The sequence below is a fragment of the Loxodonta africana genome, chromosome 21, assembly GCF_030014295.1.
Source record: "Loxodonta africana isolate mLoxAfr1 chromosome 21, mLoxAfr1.hap2, whole genome shotgun sequence".
NCBI classification, from domain to species: domain Eukaryota; kingdom Metazoa; phylum Chordata; class Mammalia; order Proboscidea; family Elephantidae; genus Loxodonta; species Loxodonta africana.
This window is the reverse complement of record NC_087362.1, coordinates 66,807,587-66,826,766: the sequence shown is the minus strand read 5'-3', so window position 1 is coordinate 66,826,766 and position 19,180 is coordinate 66,807,587. Positions and strand designations below refer to the sequence as shown.

Here is a 19,180-nt window from a genome sequence, read left to right as displayed (position 1 = left end):
TCCACTGTATTTATACTTTATAGCTACCTTCTAATTATAGCAGGGATGAGAGAGATGACCTTTAAAGGCCCTGTGGGTGAGAGGACCAGGGACATATGCCCTCCCCTCTCTGCCTGCCCCAATGTGGGACTAAGTGAAATGTATAAGTTTGGAGTCAAACAGGCCTGGGCTTAATTTCCTGTTCTACCACTTGTTAACTGTGACCTTGGGCAAGTCACTTAAACTGTCAGGGTCTCTGTGTGCTTGTCTGTAAAATGGGATAGTAGCATCTCAAGTAGAGCTGGGCTAGGGGTAATAGGAGTACAGCCCCAGACATACAGTAAGGCTCTGAAAGTCCTGGGCTCCTTCTTGAAGTATCCTTCTCCTTGAGTAAACAGAGAGGCTTGAGGGCTTTCTCTGTCCAAAGGTGTCCCTCCTACTTCTAAATTTCGGGGTGGAGCCTGAGTGAGCCGCTACAATTGTTGCCACATGGTGTCGCTGTTGAACACATCCTGGTGCAGTTTAGTGAACGCTTGTTCACTGCTATGGCGATCTCTTTGCTGGGTCAGATCCTTGCTCAGTCAAACTGGTGCCCCATATTAAGCTTCCCAAGTTACAACCTGTCATTTCACACTTATAAGCTCAGACAGATGGCTTGGTCTGCAGGGGCTTCCAGCCTCAGACACATATTGGGCCCAAACCAGCCTAAACCACCAGCTCCAGGCCCTGTGTTGAATTAAGGTCATTGGTCCAGACTCCCCTTCACACTGGGACCCTTGATATCCTTTCCTGACAGCAGACTTCAGATCCTAACCCACGAGAGAGCTTCCTAAGAACACTGCCATTCAAAAGAGAAAGTGTTGAGGATTCCACCTCTCCTCTCTCTAGAGGCTCCGCTGAGTATCCCGCTCCACCTCCCTCCAGGGCTGTGTCTCCGTGACCTAGGGCTGTGTCTCCGTGACCTAGGGCTGTGTCTCCGTGACCTAGGGCTGTGTCTCCGTGACCTAGCGCTGTGTCTCCGTGACCTAGCGCTGCGTCTCCGTGACCTAGGGCTGCGTCTCCGTGACCTAGCGCTGCGTCTCCGTGACCTAGGGCTGTGTCTCCGTGACCTAGGGCTGTGTCTCCGTGACCTAGCGCTGCGTCTCCGTGACCTAGCGCTGTGTCTCCGTGACCTAGGGCTGCGTCTCCGTGACCTAGCGCTGCGTCTCCGTGACCTAGGGCTGCGTCTCCGTGACCTAGGGCTGCGTCTCCGTGACCTAGGGCTGTGTCTCCGTGACCTAGGGCTGTGTCTCCGTGACCTAGGGCTGTGTCTCCGTGACCTAGGGCTGTGTCTCCGTGACCTAGGGCTGTGTCTCCGTGACCTAGGGAGGCCATCTAAGGGACTAGTTAAAAACCAGTTGCTGTTGAGTCACTGTTGACTCATGGCAACCCCATGTGTGTCAGAGTAGGCTTATGCTTAATAGGGTTTTCAACAGCTGATTTTTCGGAAAGATAGTGCCAGGCCTTTCTTCTGAGGTGTCTCTGAGTGGACTTAAACCCCTAACCTTTCAGTTAGCAGCCAAGCATGTTAACCATTTGCATCACCCAATGACTCCATTTCAGGGACTATTTCCGTTATAAATGAAAATCCACTCCTAGGCAGCATATTAATTTGTCTTAACTAGAGAAATCGTTGATAGCTTCTCTTGTTGACAACCTTGTATTATACAAACTCATGACACCATTGCTTTCCAGCCCAATATTGCCCCACCCTTCCAAGGCTGGCATACAACCCCCATCTCAGGGGATGCTGTCCTGGGGAGCAATAGGTGAGCTTTAGTTTTACTGAGTTGGGTGTACACGATAGGAGGGAAGAGCTAGAATGCTTCCGGTAATGGGTGTGGATATTTGCAAGCAGTGCTGACAGGGAGGCGTAGATGGAAGACACTCAGGACAGCGGTGGAGAGCTGGCTGAGAGGAAATTAAGTTTTGTCAACCATGTGCAATGTAAACCTGACCCCTAGCACCCATGAAAGCCTCCATAAGATCAATATTACTCTCCAATGCTTCGGGAGCCTGGTTTGTGGTTTTGAGATGAAGCCATGGATCTGGTCTCAAGGGGACACAGGACGCAAACAGAGACTTCCAAGAAGGTTCAACCTTTGTCGGGATGAGGAAACAGAGGACCAGAGAGGGGTAGGGGCTTGCCCAAAGTCGACCCTTAAGTTAGAACCAAAAATGACTCTTCCCACTAAAAATGAAGCCCAAAGAGCCCACCAAACAGGTGACCCCCAAGTCTCCCGCTCCTCCGGGCTGGCTAGCTCAGTACAGATACTCTCGGACTGTGAGTTCCTTCAGGGTGAGCCCCCGGGTGGTGGGCTTCCGGAGCTGGCGCTCCTCCAGTTTCTCTTGCAGGGACACAAAGTCCTTGCCCAGCACGTAGGCCAGGCGGGCCATGGCGTCCAGCAGGGGCGCGTAGTACCGGTGGCTCTCCCGGGCCTCCAGGTACTGCAGGGCCCTCTCGCCCACGGCGAAGGCCTCCAGGGGGTGCTCGAGGTCACGGTGACACAGCAGCATGGCGCAGAGGGCCGGGACCACCAGGACGGGGCAGTGGCGGGTCAGCTTCTCCTGCAGGGGCACCACGTGCACCAGTATGTCCAGGGCCTTGGTGTACTGGCCGGCGCGCAGGCATCCGAAGGCCTCGCGCAGCTCGGGCCGCGTCAGGAAGTCGATGAACTCGCGGGAGCGGCGCACGCAGCGGATAGTGTAGAGCAGGCTCAGGTACTCTTTGAAGGCCAGCTTGCGCTCACAGATCATCTCCTCCGTGAAGTTCCCCATGAGGTGCTTCTTGGGGAAGGCGACATCTTCGATCTCTTCCCTGAAAATCTTCAGGAGGTTTTTCTGGAGCTTCTCAAAGTCTGAGTAGCGCCGTTCCAGGATGGCTTTGTTGCTGTCAAAACTCCCTGTCTGGATGACAACGATTTGGTACATCTACAAGACAAAGAGAGAAAGGCTCTGACGACAGCCTGGCGGAGGTTGGAACTGACAGAGAGAGCCCAGACAAGTGAAAATAATGACGCTGACGAGTTAAAACATACCCTGAAAGTGGGTGGCCCTTATCTGCAATTCCGCTTTAAATTGCCTTTGGAATCAGCCAAACTACAAACACTAATCATGACAGGAGGCAACCCAAGAATAACAGACACAGCACCGTGGGGGTGTGCCTAGAGAGAAAGCTCGGGAACATGAGGTGCAGGGGGCCTGGGGACTGTCTTAGCTTTGTGTTATCAAAACTGGGCCTCAGTTTTCTGAAATGGGAAGCTTGAATTTGATCTGTGTTCTCCCAGTTTGAACACTTGGGAGATGGTTTTAGGTCGTATACTGGTAATGATGCAATATAGTAAGAAAGTGATTCCTTTTCGATTCTCTTCCCATGGGCATAGAGAATATCGACTGAGGCCACAGATTCTGGAACTGTATGCCAGGGTTATGATCTCAGGTCCAGCGTGGACTAGCTAGTCTCTGGTCATAGGTAATTTAACCTCTCTGAACCTGTAAAATGAGAATAGTAATAGTATCCTCACTGGGTGAGGGCTAAATGAGTTAATACACAGTAACTGCTTTGGAACCATGCCAGACACACAGTAAGCCTTCCGCGTTAGCTATTGTTATTATTCTGGTCCCCGTTAAGGGAGGGAGAAAGGTTGAGTGTGGCCCATATATAGTCTTGTGTTGTTAATCACTGTCAAGTGGGTTCCAACTCATGGCAACCCTGTGTATAAGAGAAGGAAACGTTGCCTGGTCCTCTGCCATCTTCACCATCATTGGTATGCTTAGTCCATTACTGCAACCACTGTATATTTTGAGTTCTTTCCAACCTAAGGAGCTCATCTTCTAGCACTATAATGGACAATATTCTGTTGGGATACATAGGGTTTTCATTGGCAAGATTTCAGAAGTAGATTTCCAGGCCTTTCTTCCTAGTCTGTCTTAGTCTGGAAGCTCCACTGAAACCTGCCTACCATGGGTGACCCCTCTGCTATTTGAAATACTGGTGGCATAGCTTCCAGCATCACAGTGACATACAAACCACCACAGTACAACAAACTGACAGACGAGTGGTAGATATAGTCTTTCACATTCCGTAATACAAGCTAGGAGCCCTGGTGGTTAGTGGTTAAAGTACTCAGCTACTAACTGAAAGGTCAGCGGTTTGAAACCACCAGCGGCTCTGTGGGAGAAAGATGTGGAAGTCTGCTTCTGTAAAAGTTTACAGCCTTGGAAATCCTATGAGCCAGTTCAACTCGTCTTATATTGTCATTATGAGTCAGAATTGAGTTGACGGTAATGGGTTTGGTTTTTTGGAGAGAACAGTCCCCAAGCACAGGGCTTTCTACCAGGCAGAGTAACCAGCTAGAATCTATTTTATTTATATTTATTTTTGTGGTTACCTTTTTTATGCCATAGGATACTGGTTTTTCATTTAAGTGATTTCTTTTTGAAATACATGTATTTAGTGTTTTTTTTGTTTGTTTGGTTTAGTGTTTTTTTTTTAAAGTGATTTAAAGAAAAAGTAATAATAATGTAAATGCTACAGGGAGGTGGCAAAACCTATGAAGAAGGGACACAGATAACAGACATCATACGATTAAATTGTATGTTGTTTCTTGGAGGTAGACTTTGTTGTCCCAGCTGGGCTATCTCCTCCTCAGGATCAGGGGCTGTGACTTAGGTTCTCTAATCCCCATAGTATCTAGCTCAGTGCTGAGCATATAGTAGGTGCTCATGAAATCTTGATTTATGACTATCTTCTCCAGAAGAAATCTGTGAGTTAGAGTGTGCCAACCCATTTCATGTCTGGGAACACTGAGACCCCACAGGAATTGCCCAGGGTCAAAAAGGAGGTGGCATAAGGGCGTGAAAGATCGTTTTTTTTTTACTTGGCGTACCACGAACTTGGAGGCCTTTCTCTCCTCAATGCGGGCCGACGCGATCTCAAAGAGCAGTTTGACATGCTTCCAGTGGCATTTCTCGTTCCTCCAATACTCCTGCAGCTCTCGCGTGGTCATGCTGGAGTTGGGGCTCAGGCTGCTGGGCATATCTGGAAGGGTGGCACGCTTTAAGATTTGTACCAGCCAGTGCACTTCAGAGGCTAAGGCTTGGGGAGAGGGCTGGGTCTGCCTGGCATGGGACCTCAGAGTTCCTGAAAAAGGGTGAATGTTCCCTCCCCCCAACCCTTCTATGTATAGGCCATCAAGCAGACATCTGTTCCCAACCTGGCTGAGTCCACCCACCACCGACAAGCCCAAATGGCCCATCATCCCAAGGTGCTTTCTTGGCTCTGAGAGGCCGCATTGTGGTTGCGCTGCACTGCCTGCTTCTGGCCTGTGGGTTGACATTGTGAAAACCTGTGCTTCTGTGGAGGGGACTGTGGCTTGCTCATCTCTGCATTCCCTACAACGCTGGCCCCATGGCTGGCACCAGGCCTCTTTGAGCATATCCCAGCAAATGGTGGAGGGATGCTGGGTTCCAGGCTCAGCCTGGCCAGCCCCGACCTCACTCATTTCCCACCTGCCATGCTTCCTGACCGTCTCGTGCTCATACCACTCCTGCCTTGAAAGCAGCCTACCTCTTTCCCTGCCTGGACAACTTATCACGGTGTTTCTTAAAACTTTTGTGAGACCTGAGCCCGTCTAAGAATCTTGGGAACACTGGATCCCTCACCAGCAAAATGCACATGCGAGTTCGCATTTTATTTTATGGGATCATGGGTCCCAGAAGCCTTTCTCCAATATGTCCTTCAAGGGCCAGCCGACATTTGACTTCTACTGTCCCTTGGCATTTGAGTGAGAGCCTCTCAGCTTATTCTTTTGGCCTTTTTCATGACATTTCAAATGTCTTTTTACGATCAGTTTCTTCATTAAATTTGAGAGCCAGCCTAATGTTTGACCTGTGCCTATTTTCCAGTGCCCTGCAGAGGGCCTGGAACACAGCACGTTTTCAATTGGCATGTCTCGAATGATTGCATGAATGAATGAATGGGTGGCAGTTTGTTCCAAGAGATGGCACTGTAGCAGATGCCGTCAGTGCCTGGCTATGCCAGTCAGCATTTCCTCCTGGAAGCACCTGCCACTCTTGGCCTGAGGGCTTTCTTGGGACATAAGAGCTTGCTCAAAAGCATCCTTCAGCTGGTGAAGATGGGATTTAGTGAGTAAATAGCCTGCCTGCCTCATCCCCCAGGTGCACCATCTCTGAGATATTATCCAAACAGCCTCCCAAAGATCCTCACCAGGCTTGGGTCCAGTTGCCCACAGCAGTAATCTGCTCATTGACACTATACTGGCTTCTTGCCCTTCCCTTCCTCACCTTCCCACCCTCCTACCATGCCTTCTACAATCATCTCCCAGATAAACAACTTGTACCCAAATCCTTGTCTCAGTCTCTACATTGGGGTAACCCAAGTTAAGAGAGCTGCCCAGCTAGAAGACACCATTGCATACATTGAGGGGACCCACGTGCTTACTTCAAATGTCTTCAGACCTCTACACCCTGACCAAGCCCCAAGCTTCAAGCCCACCTAAGTGTCCTTCAGGTCCTGGATGTGGGAGGTCTGGACCAGTGGCTGATGCTTCTTGCTTGGTCCTTGCCACACACTGGGCTGCAGGGTACCCTGTCCAACCAGGACCCCCAGGGTGCTCAGGACTTGCCATGCTCCAAGGCTGCCAAGGACACAAGAGAGATCAGTGAGTGCCCACTCATGTTGGGGTTCCTGGTAGTTTCTGGGGAGCCTATGATCTGTGTCATATTCCCTGCTGGCAGGCAGAAGGGAATGACAACATCCTTGCTGCTGAGTCCTCTGCCATCCACCCAGCTGCCCATCCAGTTGCCAGATGCTAAACGTGGGGCTTCCCCTTTGCACCCAGCGCAGTGTGGAGAGCGGCACAGGTCACTCCCAGGGTGAGCAGGTCCTTATTGTATTGTTAGGATCCTTGTATTATTGAGTCGAGTTTTAAATGAGGTGATCCCAAGTGTGGTACAATGGATCGCTTTTGTGAGGCCTTTCTTGCCATGTTCTTATAACTCCCACCCAGGTGATTGGCCGGGACTGTGCAGATAGGGTAAATGTAGCCCACCAAAGGGGTTTGTCAATATTGCCAACCCACTGGAATTGAAATAAGCTACCCCAGAGGCAGGAAAGAGGAGAATCCCACCACCACTAAGGAAGAATACCCAGAAGCGGAAAGCACATCATTTGGACCCAGGATGCCTGCACTGAGAAGCTCCTGGAACCAGGAGACTGAGAGAGAGAGAAAGACAGAGAGAGAGAGAGAGCGCTGTAGACCCGAAGACAGCGAGAAGCAGTGGCAGGAGAGACTGGCAGGAGACCAAGCAGCAGGCTTCCTGGTCCACAGAGTGACAAAGCTGAGTGCCTAGGTTGCCTCTGGGGATTTATTGCCAGGGGCTGAAAAAGCTTTGTAACACTTGCCTGAGCAGGGCAGACCAGGGCAGAGGCCTAGGACCAGAGAGAGGTATACCTGCGAGCACAGCTGAAAATAGGCTGTCCTGATGGAAGAACTGTATCTTGAGCATTCCTGATCCTGAATTGTAACCTGTTACTTCCCTAATAAACCCCATAATCGTAAGTATTATCTGTGAGTTCTGTGTGGCCACTGAAATGAATTATTGAACTCAGCAGGGTGTAGAGAGTGCCATGGAAGGGAGAGTTGGTGTCAGAATTGGCAAAGATGGCAGAGAGAGGAGGCATATCTGACCTCTGTCTCATAAGAATCAGCCTTGGGCGATCGATCTTGATTCTCCTTTCCCCTTATGAAGAGAGGAAGTTTGACGCCATCTCCACGCCATTTTTACACCAAGCAAAGGTAATGGCTTCAGTAATTACTTGGGAGAAAGGTGCTGTCTTGTCTAGATGAATGTTCCAATTCTCCATTGTATATTACACATGCAATGAAATCCCAGTTTTCAGAGCAGGTTGACACTGGTATGGATTTTTTTCACAATTCTCTCTTTCTTTCTATCTAAGCAAACATTTACAGAGAGTTTACTATACCCACTTCATATCCATCTAGGTTGTTCACACCCACTGTCTTATTTAACATCCACAAAAAAAAAATCTATCATTACACCCAATTAACAGATGAGGAAACTGAGGCTTAGCCCCCGGTTCTGCAGCTGGTGAGTGTGCCCAATAAGCAATGCCCAGTTGGTCTCAGATGCTTGTTACATGCCAGCCTGAGTTCTATGCTCTTGACGTGGTCTCTCTCAGTCTAACCACCCTGGGTGACCGAGACTATTGTTATGTCTATTTCACAATGAAGGAACTGAGACTTAGAGTTGCCCAAGATCAACAGCTAGTAAATGATGGACAGGCCACAAACCCAGGCTGGGCTGACTACAGAATCCTCTCCACCCTCGTCAGAGGTGGAGGGCAGGCAGGCCAAATCCTGGGGTCCAACTTATGCAGTAGCTCTGCTTGTGACCCAGGTAAGGGAACCAGTTGACATCACATCTGGTAAGCTACTTAACTTCTCTGTGCCTCAGTTTCCTACAAAATGGGCATGATAATAGAACTCACCTTCATGAGGCTGGTAGAGGATTAGGTCAGACAGACCATGTAAAACATCGCTTCAGGGCCCCACACATAATATAATATTATTATATTAGGGTGTCTTAGTTATCTAGTGCTGCCACAACAGAAGTACCACAAATGGATGGCTTTAACAAAGAGAAATGTATTCTTTCACAGCCTAGTAGGTTAAAAGTCTGAATTCAGGGCACCAACTCTAGGGGAAGGCTTTCTCTGTTGACTCTGGAGGAAAGTCCTTGTCATCAGTCTTCCCCTGATCTAGGAGAGTCTCAGTGCAGGGACCCTGGGCCCAAAGGACGTGCTTTGCTCCTGGCACCATTTTCCTGGTGGTATGGGGTCCCCCATCTCTCTGTTTGCTTCTTTTGTTTATATCTCAAAAATAATTGACTTGTGGCAGGTCCAAGATGGGGAGTAGCCAGACGCTTCCTGTGGTCCTTCTTACAACAAAGACCCCCCCCAAAAAACAAGTGAATCAAATATATATGACAAACTAGGAGCCCCAAACATCATAGGCAAAGTTTGGGAATGGGACTGAGCGACAAGGGGAGGGAGAAATGGTTCAGAAGCAGTGAGGAGTTGCCGGACCTGACCCAGGAAAACCTACCCACCTAAGTGCTCTAGGAAACAGGGACATGCTTTCCTCACAGACACTCAGGGGTGGTTTTCGCCCTCTGCTTTGCTCGGAGTGTGACCGCCTATTGTACCCAGATATCTGTGCCTACACCAATCACCCCTGCTCATCTAGGACTGTAGGTAAGAGCCCGCACCACACACTTGGTGACTATCTGGACACCTGAGCTGAATCCATACAAGAGAAGTGAATGGACTCCTGGGCTCACATACCTAGTAACAGCTCTAACCACTTGGTGACAGGATATTAGAGCTTCAATGGCATCAATAATCAAACTAGCTCACATGAACAGCCTATCTGGGCATATCAAAACAAGAAGCTAGGACACAGTAAGCAAACATAAAATAAATGCAATAACATCAATGGCTTGGAAACAACAGTCAATATCAAATCACATAAGGAGGCAGACCACGATGGCTTCAGCAAGCTCCCAAAACAAAGAATCAAGAAATCTTCCAGATGAAGAAAATTTCCTGGAATTACCAGAGGTAGAATACAAAAGATTAAGATACAGAACTCTTCAGGAGATCAGGAAGATCAGGAAAAACACAGAACAAGCCAAGGAATGCACAGACAAAGCATTAGAGGAACTTAAGCAGATTAGATTAGAGCACAATGACAAATTTAGTAGGATGCAAGAATCCATAGAGAGAGAGCAAACAGAAATTCAGAAGGTTAACAATAAAATTTCAGAATTAGACGATTCAGTAGAAAGTCATAAGAGCAGAACTGAGACAATGGAAGTCAGAATTAGTGAGACTGAAGACAAGGCACTTGGCACCAACATATTTGAGGAAAAATCAGATAAAATAATTAAAAAAAAATTAAGAAACCCTGAGAATTATGTGGGACTCTATCGAGAGGACTAACCGATGAGCGTTTGGAGTACCAGAGCGGGGGGATAACAGAAAATACGGAGAGACTTATTGAAGATTTGTTGACAGAAAGCTTCCTGATATCATGAAAGATGAGAAGATACCTACCCAAGATGCTCATTGAACCCACACTAGGTATATCCCAAAAGAAAGTCACCAAGATATATTGTAATCAAACTTGCTGAAACCAAAGATAAAGAGAGAATTTTAAGAGCAGATAGGGATAAACGAAAAGTCACCTACAAAGGAGAGTCAATAAGAATAATCTCGGACTACTCAGCAGAAACCATGCAGGCAAGAAGACAATGGGAGCACATATATAAAGCCTTGAGGGAAAAAAATTGCCAGGCTAGAATTATATATCCAGCAAAACTGTCTCTCAAATATAATGGCCAAATTAGGACATTTCAAGACAAACAGAAGTTTAGGGAATTTGCAAAAACCAAACCAAAATTATGAGAAATGCTAAAGGGAGTCTTCCAGTTAGAAAGTCAATAACAATAATAACCCCAAGCAAGAACATAGGACACAGCAACCAGATATCAACCCAGATAGGGAAATCACAAAAATAAATCAAAGCTAAAATGCTCAAAACAGGGAAATAGAGATGTCAATATGTAAAAGATGACAACATTAAATCAAAAAAGAGGGACTAAAAAAATGTAGTCATAGGTCTTTCATATGGAGAGGAAGTCAGAGCAATACAAAATGAATACAATGAAAAAGAGGAAAAGAAAATATGTAAAGAAAAACAACTCAGCACAGGAAAGTAAGTGGAACAAAGACACTGTCAATGACACACAAAGACATCAAAATGACAGCACTAAACTCACTGAGTGTAAATGGACTAAATGCAGTAATAAAGAGACAGAGTGTGGCAGAATGAATTAAAAAACATGATCCATCTATATGCTGCCTACAAGAGACACGCGTTAGACTTAGAGACACAAAGAAACTAAAACTCAAAGGATGGAAAAAAAATATATCAAGCAGGCAACAACAAAAAAAAAAGAGCAGGAGGTTTCAGGGGACATCTAGGCCAACCAGCATAATAAAACCTATTAAGAAAACATTCTGCATCCCAGTTTGGAGAGTGGTGTCTGGGGCCATAAACACTAGTGAGTGGCCATATAAGATGCATCAATTGGTCTCAACCCACCTGGAGCAAAGGAGAATGAAGAACACCAAGGACACAAGGTAATTATGAGCCCAAGAGACAGAAAGGGTCACATAAATCAGAGACTACATCAGCCTGAGACCAGAACTAGATGGTGTCCGGCAATAACTGATGACTGCCCTGACAGGAGAGCAGTGGGATGCAGACCTCAAATCCTCATAAAAAGACCAGACTTAATGGTCTGACTGAGACTAGAAGGACCCTGGAGGTCATGGTCCCCAGACCTTCTGTTAGCCCAAGACAGGAAACATTCCCAAAGCCAACACTTCAGACAGGGATTGGACTGGATTATAAGATAGAAAATGATGCTGGCGAGGAGTGGGCTTCTTGGATCAAGTAGATACATGAGACTGTGGGCAGCTCCTGTCTGGAGAGATGAGAAGGCAAAGGGGGACAGAAGCTGGCTGAATGGACACAGAAATAGAGGATGAAGAGAAGGAATGTGCCGTCTCATTGGGGGAGAGCAACTAGGAGTATGTAGCAAGGTATATATAAATTTTTGTATAAGAGGATGACTTGACTTGTAAACTTTCACTTAAAGCACAATAAAAATTAAAAAAAAAAAAAGAGCAGGAGTGGCAATATTAATTTCTGACAAAATAAACTTTAAGTAAAATCCACCACAAAAGATAAGGAAGGACACTATATAATGATTAAAGGGTCCATACACCAGGAGGACATAACCATAATAAATATTTACGTACCCAACGACAGAGCTCCAGAATACATAAAATGAACTAACGGCATTGAAAAGAGAGATAGACAGCTCCACAGTAATAATAGGAGACTTCAACACACTACTGTCAGTGAAGGACAGAACATCTAGAAAGAAGCTCAATAAAGACACAGAAGATCTAAATGCCACAATCAACCAACTTGACCTCATAGGTATATATAGAACACTTCACCCAACAGCAGCCAAGTATAGTTCCTTTTCCAACCCACATGGAACATTCTCCAGAATAGACCACATATTAGGCCATAAAGCAAGCCTTAACAGAATCCAAAACATCGAAATATTACAAAGCATCTTTTCTGACAATAAAGCCATAAAAGTAGAAATCAATAACAGAAAAAGAAAGAGAAAAATATCAAACACATGGAAACCAAAAAACACCTTGCTCAAAAACTTTTGGGTTGTGGAAAAATTAAGGACAGAATAAAGAAATTCATAGAATCAAATGAGAATGAGAACACATCCTACCAGAACCTTTGGGACACAGAAAAGCAGTGCTCAGAGGTCAATTTATAGCAATAAATGCACATATCCAAAAAGAAGAAAGGGCCAAAATCAAAGAATTAACCCTACAACTTGAACAAATGGAAAGATAACAGCAAAAGAAACCCTTGAGCACTAGAAGAAAACATAGTAAAAATTAGAGCAGAATTAAATAAAATAGAGACTAGAAAAACAATTGAAAGAGTTAACAAGACCAAAAGTTGATTCTTTGAAAAGATCAACGAAATTGATCTTTTCACTGGCCAAAGTGACAAAACAAAAACAGGAGAGGAAGCAAATAACCCAAATAAGAAATGAGATGGGCGATATCGCAACAGACCCAACTGAAATTAAAAGAATCATAACAGAATACTATGAAAAATTGTACTCTAACAAATTTGAAAACCTAGAGGAAAAGAACAAATTTTTAGAAACACACTGCCTACCTAAACTAACACAAACAGAGGTAGAACAACTAAATACACCTATAACAAAAGAAGAGATTGAAAAGGTAATTTAAAGGGTCACAACAACAAAAAAAAGCCATGGCCCTAACGGCTTCACTGGAGAATTCTACCAAACTTCCAGAGAAGTGTTAACACCACTACTACTAAAGGTATTTCAGAGCACAGGAAAAGATGGAATACTCCCAAACTCATTCTATGAAGCCAGCATAACCCTGATACCAAAACCAAGTAAAGACACCACAAAAAAAGGAAATTACAGACCAATATCCCTCATGAACTTAGACACAAAAATCTTCAACAAAATTCTAGCCAAGAGAATTCAACATTTCAAAAAAATAATTCACCATGGCCAAGTAGGATTCATATCAAGTATGCAGGGATGGTTCAACATTAGAAAAACAATCAACGTAATCCACCACATAAATAAAAGACAAGAACCACATGATCCTATCAATAGACGCAGAAAAGGCAGTTGACAAAGTCCAACACAGATTCATGACAAAAACTCTCAGCAAAATAGAAATAGAAGGGAAATTCCTCAACATAATAAGGGGTGTTTTTACAAACCCAGCAGCGACATCTTACTAAATGGAGAGAGTCTGAAAGCATTCCCTTGAGAACGGGAACCAGACAAAGATGCCCTTTATCACTACTCTTATTCAACATTGTGCTGGAGGTCCTATCCAGAGCAATTATGCTAGAAAAAGAAATAAAGAGCTTCTGAATTGGTAAGGAAGAAATAAAAGTATCTCTATTTGCAGATGATATGATCTTATACACAGAAAATCCCAAAGAATCCACAAGACAACTACTGGAACAAATAGATTTCAGCAAAGTATCACGATACAGGATAAACATAAAAAATCAGTTGGATTCCTCTATACCAGCAAAAAGAACATTGAAGAAGAAATCAGTAAATCAATACCATTTACAGTAGCCCCCAAGAAGATAAAATACTTAGGAATAAATCTAACCAGAGATGTAAAAGACCTATACAAAGAAAACTACAAGATGTTACGGCAAGAAACCAAAAGAGACCTACATAAGTGGAAAAACATACCCTTGCTCTATTCTACACCAAGGAATCTGCAAATACAATGCAATCTCAAGCCAAATTCCAATGGCATTTTTTAATGAGATGGAGTAACAAATCACCAACTTCATATGGAAAGGGAAGAGGCCACTGATATGTAAAGTATTACTGAAAAAGAAGACCAAAGTGGGTGACCTCACGCTACCTGATTTTAGAGCCTATTATACCACCACAGTAGTCAAAACAGCCTGGTACTGGTACAACAACAGATACACAGGCCAGTGGAACAGAGTTAAGAATCCAGACATAAATTCATCCACCTGTGAGCAGCTGGTATTTGACAAAGGTCCAAAGTCCTTTAAATGGGGGAGGCAGTCTCTTTAACAAATGGTGCTGGCATAACTGGATATCCATCTGCAAAAAAATGAAACAAGACCCATACCTCACACCATGAATAAAAAATAACTCAAAATGGATCAAAGACCTAACTATAAAATCTAAAACGAAAAAGATAATGGAAGAAAAAATAGGGACAACACTAGAAGCCCTAATACGTGGCGTAAACATTATACAAAACATTACTAACAATGTACAAACACCAGAAGAGAAACTAGATAACTGGGAGCTCCTCAAAATCAAACACTTGTGCTCATTCAAAGACTTCACCAAAAGAGTAAAAAGACAACTTACACACTGCGAAAAATTTTTGAGCTATGACAAATCCAATCAGTGTCTAATCTCTAAAATCTACAAGATACTGCAAAACCTTACCAACAAAAAGACGAATAACCCAACTAAAAAATGGGCAAAGAAGACATTCAGGTGGCTAACAGGTACATGAAGAAATGCTCACGATCATTAGTCATTAGAGAAATGCAAATCAAAACTAAAATGAGATACCTTCTTATCCCAACAAGGCTGGCATTAATCCAAAAAACACAAAATAATGAATGTTGGAGAGAATGTGGAGAGACTGGAACACTTATACACTGCTGGTGGGAATGTAAAATGGTACAACCACTTTGGAAATCGATTGGGCACTTCCTTTAAAATCTAGAAATAGAACTACCCATACAATCCAGCAATCCCATTCCTTGGAATATATCCTAGAGCAGTAAGAGCCTTCACACCCATGTTCGTTGCAGCACTGTTTACAATAGCAAAAAGATGGAAGTGACCAAGGTGCCCATCGACGTATGAATAGATAAACAAATTATGGCATGTTGACACAATGAAATACTACGCAATGATAAAGAACAAAGATGAATTCGTGGAACATGTCATAACATGGAGAAATCTGAGAGACATTATGCTGAGTGAAATTAGTCAGTTGCAAAAGGACAAATATTGTATGAGACCACTGTTAAAAGAACTCAAGAAAAGGTTTAAACACAGAAGAAAACATTCTTTGATGGTTATGAGGGTGGGGAGGGAGGGAGGGAGGGAGTGGGGTATTCACTAATTAGATAGTAGACTAGAATTATTTCAGGTGAAGGGAAGGACAGCACACAATACAGGGGAAGTCAGTACAACTGGACTAATCCAAAAGCTAAGAAGTTTCCTGAATACAACCAAACACTTTGAGGGACAGAGTAGCAGGGGTGGCAGTCTGAGGAGCATGGTTTTAGGGGACATCTACGTCAACTGGTGTAAAAAAGTATATTTAGAAAACATTCTGCATCCCACTTTGGTGAGCAGCATCTGGGGTCTTAAAAGCTAGCAAGCAGCCATCTAAGATATATCAATTGGTCTCAACCCACCTGGAGCAAAGGAGAATGAAAAATACCAAATATACAAGGAAAATATGAGCCCAAGTGAAAGAAAGGGCCACATAAATCAGAGTCTCCATCAGCTTGAGGCCAGAAGAACTAGATGGTGCCCAGCTACCACCAATGACTATCCTGACAGTGAACACAACAGAGAATCCCTGATGGAGCAGGAGAAAAATAGAATGCAGACCTCAAATTTCTAGTAAAAAGACCAGACTTAGTGGTCTTACTGAGACTGGAGGGACCCCAGAGGTCATGGCTCCTGGACTCTCTGTTAGCCCAAAACTAAAACCATTCTGGAAGCTAACTCTTCAGACTGGACTATAAGACATAAAATGGCACTGGCGAGGAGTATGTTTCTTAGCTCAAGAGGACACATGAGACTATGTGGGCAGCTCCTGTCTAGAGGCGAGATGAGAAGGCAGAGGCAGACAGGAGGAGTTGGTTGAATGGACATGGGAAATACAGGGTGGAGAGGAGGAGTGTGCTGTCACACTGTAGGGAGAACAACTAGGGCCACATAAAAACATGTATATAACTTTTTATATGAGAAACTGACTTGAATTGTAGATTTTCATTTAAAGCACAATAAAAAAAAAAAGAGATTGACTCAATATACAACCTAATCGTGTAGACTGAGGCCTGCCTCATTAACATAACTGCCTCTAACCTTGCCTCATTAACATCATAGAGGTTAAGATTTACAACACATAGGAAAATCACATGCAATCACAAAATGGTGAAGAATCACACAATACTGGGAATCGTGGCTTAGCCAAGTTGACGTTCATTTATGGGGGACACAATTCAATTCATAACTTAGGGAATAAAAAAAAGAATACCAGATAAGATTTCCTATTATTATGATCCAACCCATATGTTGAGAAATACTTGTGAAATAAATACTCTAATAAAGTATAAGTTGGAATAGAATCAAACATGTCTGAGACAAATTAGAGAACGGGACAATTTTTGAAAATTGGGTGTAGCTCAGATGGAGTGAGTACCTAGGATACTGCTTCAGCACGGAAATTTTAAATAAGGAGGATCAAGTTACCTCACACCCTTCCTGAGAGGATCCAAGGAGGCCACAAGTGGGCACCTGGTGCACAGCTGGGCCTGAACTCCAGTCTGTTGGGTTCCAGGCCCTGATGCTGAACCCCTATGCTGACTCTTGTCTAGAGAGAGGCAAAACACCTGCTGCCCACACAGCCCTGTCTAGTCCCTGGGTGTGGCCAGAGCCTGTGCCTCGATCCAGGGTGTGGGCCTCCTGGAGTTGGCCTGGCCTGGGGAGAGGTGAGGTCAACTGGGGTCAGGATCTCTTGCTTGCGTGTGGTGACAGGAACCCTGGGGCATTCTCTAGGTGGCTCTGTGCAGCTGCCCAATGAGAATGGTGGCCCTCCATCCAACCTCACCTTTGACAGATGGGAAAACCGGGTAAGAAGCGGGGGTATGGCCTGGAGCTGGGCGTGATTCAGAGGGTGATTATTTCCCTGACTGTAGAAGATACTTCATTTATCTCTCATCTCCCCCGAAGAAGTTGGATACCTAGCCTTCCATCCTGATGACCACTGGCCCTCAGGCAAGCTATTTAATATCTCTAGGTATTAGTTTTCTTACCCGCAAAGTGTGGCCACAAGCCTGGTCCTGCTGGTGATGGAAGGCTAGGGACAGATTCCCTATGTTCTGGTAGGTGCCCAGGCAAGATGCTGTGTGGACCACGTGCTCTCTTGTCTAATGAATTCTTGGTGGCCCAACGTTTCCTGGGGGCACTCCTACGCACTTGCTTCAGTCAACTTATCTGTAAAATGGGTGATGGTGGGTGGCATTGGACTCAATAATACCAGCCCTTCCAGCTCTGCTTCCATGATCAGGCAGCTGGCGCCAGGTCAGAAGCAGGACACTGTTTGCCCAGAGAGCCTGCCCTGTAAGACCCCAGAAATGATGGCCTTGGCTGGACACTCTAGCAGAGATGTGGGAAGGCCGATCATGAACCCAAGGCTTAGAATATACAAATTCAGCAGCCAAGGCCAGCTCTCTTACATGTCCATTTAACAAGGAGCAGGAGGGAAACCGTCGTGTATTGGTGCCCCTCACAGGGTCTTGGGAACTTCCTATCCCTCCCCAGGCCTTGGTTTTCTCATCTGTGAAATGGGGAAAACAATTCTGTACCTCTAAAAGCTCTTTGGGACAGGCACACATGGGCCCTTCTCTCCTTCCTCTATACCCTTTTTAGCAAAGATTTCTAGATGTCCCAACAAAATACTGCACATGTTGGTGCTGTTGGCTTGGGGGTCTGCACTTGATCCAGGAGACAGAGCAGCTTCCTAGCCCCTCTACCACTCAGCACAGTGATTCCCCTCCTGCTTCACCTTGCCTAACCCCCGGGAGCCCTGCCCCATCCCAGTCCTGATGGGCAGACAGGGTGGCCTCCAAAGCCCATGCTTCCCTTCTGAGGGCTACAGAGGCTTTTCGTCTACTCAGAGGGGTGGACCGAGAGGAGGCCCCAGGATACCGGATGTGCCAGCTGCCCCAGTGGGGAAAGGATGGCACCAAGGACACCTTGACGCTCAACTGAGAAGCCCTTGCCAAGGTCAGGGGCTAGAAAATGGGAGAGTGCATCAGAACCCCCTAGTAGGGGGCAGATACAGGGGCGTTAGCAGGTTGGGGGTGGGCCCTGGATTCTGCATTTTTTACTAGTGTCCCAGGGCTAGGCTGATAGATACAGGGGTTCCCTGGCACCACTTTTTGAGAAACATAGGTGTTGTGACTTGTTTCCCAGGCCTAAGAGGGATTGCGGAATTTTCTGACATTTTCAATGGGATTGAAGCGTTGGAGGGACAGTACCCCACTCTCTAACTTGAGTCCCACACATAGCTGTGCCCCGCTGTCTAACGAGAGTCCCACACATAGAGGCCGTGACCCGCCCTGCCCCCACCAGGTACTGAGGAGGCACACGGTAGGAGAGGACTCAGGCCACAGGGGGCAGAGGCCGACCCAGCTTGGAATCAAACACTGACCTGAGGCCTGTGGCCCTGCGTGTGTCCAGGGGTCCGGGAGGGGTATCACATTGTCCCTTTCTGTGAGTCGTGCCAAGCCCCTAGGAGCAGACGAGTGGCTGCAGCTTCACTAAGTTTCCTGTTTGAAAACAGGAAATGGGGTATGTGACCTGCTCCTGGTCGCCCTAGCCCATTGGCTGGTGAGAGGTGGTGGGTGAACTTAACAGAGAGCTTGCTGCACCCTTTCCTCCTACAGCTGCTGCAGGGCGGTGCGGCAGGGGTGTCCCGGGGGTCTTGCCCTGCCTCACTTCTGGGGGTCTTGTAGCAGCCTGGTTGTCCTTCAGAGTCCTAGACAATCTTTGGCATTTGGGCAGCAGCTCCCAAGGCCCTTCAGCATTCAATGTCCCACCCTGTGAGATAGGCATGCTGGGGCCATCATCCTCTATT

General features: G+C 45.7%; 1 protein-coding gene across 3 annotated transcripts; it reads right to left on the bottom strand.

Annotated features, from left to right (window-relative positions):
* Window positions 1-2,101: 2,101 nt before the first annotated feature.
* Window positions 2,102-18,888, bottom strand: SNX20 (sorting nexin 20). Of its 3 annotated transcripts, XM_023555613.2 has the most exons (5): window positions 18,755-18,887; window positions 17,355-17,535; window positions 6,536-6,677; window positions 4,908-5,059; window positions 2,102-2,949 (listed from the first exon to the last, which is right to left on the bottom strand). In XM_023555613.2, exons 3-5 carry the CDS (start codon window positions 6,666-6,668, stop codon window positions 2,281-2,283), a joined length of 954 nt encoding a protein of 317 aa, XP_023411381.2. In that variant the 5' UTR covers window positions 6,669-6,677; window positions 17,355-17,535; window positions 18,755-18,887; the 3' UTR covers window positions 2,102-2,280. The 3 variants fall into 3 exon arrangements, with proteins under 3 accessions (XP_023411381.2, XP_003416364.2, XP_064130129.1); XM_003416316.3 differs by lacking the exon at window positions 17,355-17,535 and having other exon boundaries at window positions 18,755-18,888; XM_064274059.1 differs by lacking the exons at window positions 17,355-17,535; window positions 18,755-18,887 and having other exon boundaries at window positions 6,482-6,596.
* Between the last annotated feature and the right edge of the window lie 292 nt (window positions 18,889-19,180).

What these genes read in the sequence shown, in the direction of transcription:
- SNX20 (XM_003416316.3), bottom strand. Translation starts at nt 6,668, where the DNA reads ATGGCAAGTCCTGAGCACCCTGGGGGTCCTGGTTGGACAGGGTACCCT. An exon ending in AGGACCTGAAGGACACTTAG is followed by an intron (nt 5,060 to 6,535) that starts GTGGGCTTGAAG and finishes CCACCCTTCCAG; the next exon opens with ATATGCCCAGCAGCCTGAGC. An exon ending in GAAAGGCCTCCAAGTTCGTG is followed by an intron (nt 2,950 to 4,907) that starts GTACGCCAAGTA and finishes TTTGTCTTGTAG; the next exon opens with ATGTACCAAATCGTTGTCAT.